Here is a 6,098-nt window from a genome sequence, read left to right as displayed (position 1 = left end):
ACTGTACTTCTTTTTTCCAGTCTCTCATGGCTCTCTCTTGAAGCTTCCAGAAGCTGTTTGTCCAAACTCAACTCCTTTTTCCAGCTCATTATATGATATGATCCTTTCAAGAATCAACCCCCTTAAGATGGTAAAAAGGATATGTTTCAGTTTGATGCTACCAGCACCAACACTAATGTGATGTGGATTGAATAGTCGAACATAAGTTGCGGAAGACTCTTTTGATATTTCGGTTGATCACCAATCAACAAGGATATGGCGCAGTGATCGGAGTCGGTCATTGAATATTACGCACCAACAACAAAGTTTTTCTGAAAAAAGAAAACAGAAGAGAATCACTCTCAAAGAAAAGAAGTTCAATAAAAATTGGTTAGTTAACCTTTGGACATTAACCGTCTAAAACCTTTTATACACTGATTTCAAACTAAAATTAAATATGCAAATCCCTATATACTCAGGAAATGCAAATAACTTATAAAGAGTTTATCTGACTAAATTAAAAGACAAGTTTGACAGTTGAAGAAGTGGTCAATCCTTGATCTTCACGGTTGACCCAGTCGGTTTTAAGACGCTGGCCCGTGGTCGACCGGATCCTGGCGCGTGGACAAACCCTAAGCTTTCTCGCCCAAGATCCTACGGTCAACCAAAGTTTCATCTTGGTTTTTGGCCGTTGTTAATTCTACTCGAGTCACGTTGAAAGCCCAATCTCCATGAGTTATTTCCTTGAGGAAATACAAATCCAAATGTTGCCATCTTGGATTTGACCTTCATAAATGATCTTTCGGTCGATCTTTATGATCTTTTGGTCCATCTTTTGAATCAAACATATGAATGCTTCTCTTAGCCGTTTGGTCTTTGCCCTCGTCATTGGGCCAGCTGGTACATGCAAAGCTTCCTCAAGATCAAGCTCTCCATCTGCCGCTACAAGCTCACTCTCATTGGTATCATCCATGACCACATCATTATATCTTTCCTTGATTATGCTGAGCTCACACTTCAGTTTCTCCTCCAAAGCAGCCATTTCTTGTTCCTTAAAACACATTCAAATCGTGGCGTAGTCTGACCACAAGATCTAATTAACCAAATAAGAATCAGTTCCTGCTTCTAATTAACCAAATAAGAATCAGTTCCTGCTTCTAATTAACCAAATTTTCTAACGAGAGAGAAAAGTATCGTAGCAAAACTATTAACAACACAAGTACAACTGTTCCATATCTTGATGATTGGGACAAGGAAGCTACCTTGCTGGCTTGTTGTGGCAGTTAAAATTTCTATCTATTGCTTGTGCGTCTGACAGTAATGATGTTGTTATGTTCTTCAGATTCACACAAAGTGTTTCCCATTGATCCGATGACGGATGATCTCCGCTACCAGATTTCTGACCATCCATAATCACTGAAAATTGTGATTCTAGAGTTGAAAGAAGGCTCGTTGTGATTTCAGTTGCACCAAAGAAAAGCTTTGCTCTTGGAGATTCCTTCTCAGCCACTAAGCTCTAACAAAATGCAAGAGAAAGTCCTTTTTTAATTCATAATCTAAAAAACGTAAAAGTTACACAATATAAAGTAAAGCTGTTCACCTTCATTCTGACTATAACATCCTTGCAGACATCCTTGCAATTAGCAACCGACTCGTATAACCGTTCTGGAATCTTTTTCATGTGAAGCATTTCTTGTTTGAGCTCAGAGATATTTTCCATAAGTTTGTTATTCATAACTACTTGCTCGTTGAATTTTACCTGAGAATATATAATAAATAACATTAAAAAATCGAAATCACTTGGTAACATGGCATAACAACTGCATTTTAAAAATAAGAACTGAAGTAAATCAAGAAGATAGCAAATAAAAAGTTCAATTGGCGGTCAGATCTACCTGAGAGAATCTCTCTAGTAAAAATCGAAAGAGCAGAGCATTTTCACTTAAACAACCGATAAAAAGACTAACCTGTAGACTGTCCTTCTCATTAGTCAGCAAGTCAATCTGGCTTTTGAGTTTTCCACCTCTTCACGCGAGCATTCCTAAAAGAAGAACCCAAATATTATGGCCAGCTTTAGGTGATGAAATTTGTTTGATCCAAAAATGGTGTTTATGTTGGTGATGTTTGTTGAATCAATACAATAAAAGAATCTAAGAATAAGAATTAGATTCTTAGGAGAAATCTTTAGATGAAATCAAATGGGAAAAAGAATATAAAAGAGATTTCATTGATTGAAGGTTCATCACCAAGATGATTACAAGGGTAAAGTGAACTTTAGAATACAAAATCTCTATGAAAATATGTTCTTAAAGTCTAAGAAGAGGAGAAGATCCCTTGCTAAAGAGAGGTGTCTCTTTATTTATACAAGGAAAAAGCTAGGGTTTCCTAACAAATTGGGTCTAATTCATTGTCTTAATGGACCTTGAGGGAGGATGTAAATCCACCCCCAACAGTAAGCCCCCAAGTTCGTTGAGAGAGACGAAATCGATCTCTGCGAATTTTACGAATATGGTTTTGTAAGACAATGAACTAGGCACGTACCCATGTCGCATATGATTGTCATGAACGGGCCGTCATGGTTAAGTTGCCATAAATGAAGTGTGATAGACGGACCGTCTCGGACGAGCTGTCATCGACATACTTCTGATTCCAATCAGACTTCTTACTCCGGGATGGTTGCACGAACGATCTGTGAGGACAGTGTTCTGAACCACCGGAGCAAGTTGCCATGGATGAAGCGTCAATTTACTAACCGCCAAGAACAAGTCGCCATAGACATCATCATGAACGTACCACCATGGACGAACCGTCACAATGAAATCACCACAGTGGACATGTCTTCGCGGTATGGTTGTGATCCATGTGTAGATGGAATGGGGGAGTCCGCATGTTGCACTGACTGGTGTGGTCGGCATGTAAGACGTTTGCCAAGATCGGAACTAGGCTGCTGTGACCTCACTGGTGTGCTGCGACCACGAACCCAAACATACGCCTCGTGTAGTTTCAAAGACTGCAGTTCGTCTTCGAAATATGAGGACTTGATAGTAGCAACCACTCGTTGATTTGTTGCACAATGACGACTGCACATCTGGTTGTTTCTGTCGTTCATGCTTGATGGAAACATGATGACATGTGTTGAAGATGACTAAAGCTTCGTAGAGATTGATGTGTCTGAAGCCTAACATTTGACTGCGCTTCTTGTTGTCTCTTTCCTCGTGACTCCCATGATCCCTTGATTACACTAGTGACGCGATGAGGTGAATGCCGAGAACAAGGACGGTGCGGAGTCTTGAGATGTTGGCGACAAGCTTCCGTTGACGGAGCTTTCGAAGACGTCATGGTGGTGAAGCGTAAGAAGCCGGGTGCAGAGATCAGATCATTACTATCAAGGTCATCACGTGATTGCCTATGTCCGATAGGCTGAGCTTAAAGACAGGATCAGAGAAGCGCCAACTCCTCTCTCAATACCATGGCTTCCAAGACCAAACTGTGACTGTGATTGCGATTGCTGCAGTGTCACAAATCAATAACAGAGCTGAACTCCTCTCTCAGCTGCCGTTGATGGAGCTTGGAGATGTTACAAGCTTCTACTGACGAAACGATATGAACGCGCTGTTTGCCGTCAAGAGAAACATGGCGTGTCCGAGATCATAGTCCCTGGCAAGGGCAGCGTCTTGTAGAGCACCGTCTCCGACAATAGTGGCGGTTAACGGGCAGCAAAGCTGTCTTACAAAAAACGTGATGATGATTAGATCGAGATTAACCAAACCAAAGAAATAATCAAGTTTTGTGTAATCGATAAGTAATTGAAGCTAGTTATCTCATAAAGGTTATAAGACACTTATCTTCAGCGTGGAGAAGAAACAAGCGTCCGAGGTATAGATCACGCGACCGCGGAGATCGAACTGTTACTGAGATGATCTCATGATGAGCGTGAAAGATTGAGCCTTCTTGTCGCCAAGCCACTGTCATGTCCTCGTCTGATCTCATGATCGAACTGTTACTTGAACTATCCGATTAACACACCCATCACTAAGAAACCGCAACACATATCAGTGTGTGCTCCGCAATATGGTTCGTTCGCTCTCATACTCAACCGAGGAGCATGGGACTAGGCCTACTGCCATAAAGGAAGAAGAGCAAACTCGTTGAATCTCTTGCAAGAGGACACGAGGTTCTTGGGTACGACGGTCAAGCTGGTGGGACGCCGCAAGGAGGGTGTGTCTTGATCTCTCCACTGGAGATACAAGCTTACGGGCTTAAGCAAAGACCTCACAAGTCAAAACACGAGACTTTGAGTTTGTTTCTCAAAGTGTGGCTTGAGGACTTTGAGTTTGTTTCTCAAAGTGTGGCTCGAGAATTTCATATTACTTTTGGTTCTGATTTTTCTTTTTGCCTCAGCAATCACGACTGACTCTTTGAGGATGAGTTGTTGCTAGTTTGCTCGCCATTGTCTCGGTACCAAAGCTGTAACTTTATTCAATCAGGTCTGAGAGCTGGTTCCGGATCGAGATCGGCTTGGCGAGATGAAGAGAATCCTCTGGAGGTCACAACTGAGTCAACTCGCCCTTGATCGACGCCGTTTAGCTCTTCAGTGAGGGATCGACGGAGGTTGAAGTGCGAACGAGCTAAGGAAGCAATCTGGCTTTCATCCCATCAATTGAAAGCGAGAGATCCTTTGGCTTTACTGGAAGCATCGCAAGCTTTCGCTGATTCTCGACGAGAGTGACGGAGCTTATTTTCTTGGTGAAGAAATACCACTGTACAGACGCCACAACGCCTCCGTTGCTTAGGTTCTTCGCCATTGGATACGATGACTTGGAGCAGATAGCCCTTGTTCGTGTGTGGCTCATCTCTGATTTGATTTGTGGGTCGAAACATTGAAAATTTTCGAGAGAGACTTGTCGCGATGTCACCAAGTCTGGAGAGCTCGACTCCTGAGCTGTTTTTCGAGAATGGAAGAGGAAAGAGTCGATCTTCTGATTTTTTTTTTTCGCTAGATCTTGACTCTCCCAAGTTTGATATGCTTTCAAGATAGTTCTCCTTAAACCCCCTCTTTTTAGCGCCAACTGTTTGATCCAAAAATGGTGTTTATGCTGAAATGTTTGTTGAATCAATACAATAAAAGAATCTAAAAATAAAAGATTAGATTCTTGAGGTTTAGGAGAAATCTTGAAGAATCAAATGAGAAATTAACATCAAAAAGAATTTATCGATCGAAGATTGTATTACAAGAGTGATCAAGTAAATCTAAATCTATAAATTCTTTGTGAGAAGAGATCGATCCTTTCTAAGAAGGAGGTAGTTTCTTATTTATAGGAAGATATGTCTAGGGTTTTCTAGCAATATGGGCCTAGTTCAATGTCTGATGGGCCTTGAGAGGGTGTAAATCCACCCCCAACAGTAAGCCCCCCAAGTTCGTAGAGAGAGACGAAATCGATGTCTGCAAATTTTACGAATAGGGTTTATGAGACAATGAACTAGGCACATACCCATGTCGCAGACGATTGTCATGAACGGGCCGTCATGGTTAGGTTGCCATGGATGAAGTGTCATAGACGGACCGTCTCGGGCGAACTGTCATCAACATACTTTTGATTCCGATCAGACTTCTTACTCCGGGATGGTTGCGCGAACGATCTGTGAGGACAGTGTTCGGAACCACCGGAGCAAGTTGCCGTGGATGAAGCGTCGATCGACTAACCGCCAAGAACAAGTCGCCATAGACATCATCATGAACGTACAACCATGGACGAACCGTCACAGTCAGATCATCATGGACATGTCTTCGCGGTATTGTTGCGATCCGCACCAGATCAACAAGACAACTCAACGCGCCGACTCCACCATTCCATCTACACATGGATCGCGATACCCAACCCTGGAGAAGATGGCTTTAGCAGTCGTCGAAGCAGCGAGAAAGCTTCGACCATATTTCCAGTCACATTCAGTGGAGGTACTGACTGACCAGCCTCTCCGAACGATACTCCAAAACACCAACAGATCGGGCAGACTCACGAAGTGGGCCATCGAACTCGGCGAGCTCGATATCACCTACAAGAACTTACACACACTAGCAGCTAGATCTAGGGTTTCCTAATCATCTCTTTGATCCTGTT

The 6,098-nt window shown here is 42.4% G+C and overlaps 1 protein-coding gene across 1 annotated transcript in view; it reads right to left on the bottom strand.

Moving 5' to 3' along the window:
- Positions 1-213: 213 nt before the first annotated feature.
- LOC106337434 (centromere-associated protein E-like) overlaps positions 214-6,098 on the bottom strand; it is a 13,633-nt gene continuing 7,748 nt past the window's right edge. The window contains 5 exon segments of the mRNA XM_013776538.1: positions 214-1,072; positions 1,242-1,495; positions 1,580-1,738; positions 1,947-1,996; positions 1,999-2,020. Of these exon segments, the coding sequence (XP_013631992.1) occupies positions 997-1,072; positions 1,242-1,495; positions 1,580-1,738; positions 1,947-1,996; positions 1,999-2,020 (561 nt within the window). The 3' untranslated portion in view covers positions 214-996.

This window comes from Brassica oleracea, chromosome C4 (assembly GCF_000695525.1).
Source record: "Brassica oleracea var. oleracea cultivar TO1000 chromosome C4, BOL, whole genome shotgun sequence".
In the NCBI taxonomy this organism is placed as follows: domain Eukaryota; kingdom Viridiplantae; phylum Streptophyta; class Magnoliopsida; order Brassicales; family Brassicaceae; genus Brassica; species Brassica oleracea.
This window is presented reverse-complemented; position numbering and strand designations above follow the sequence as displayed.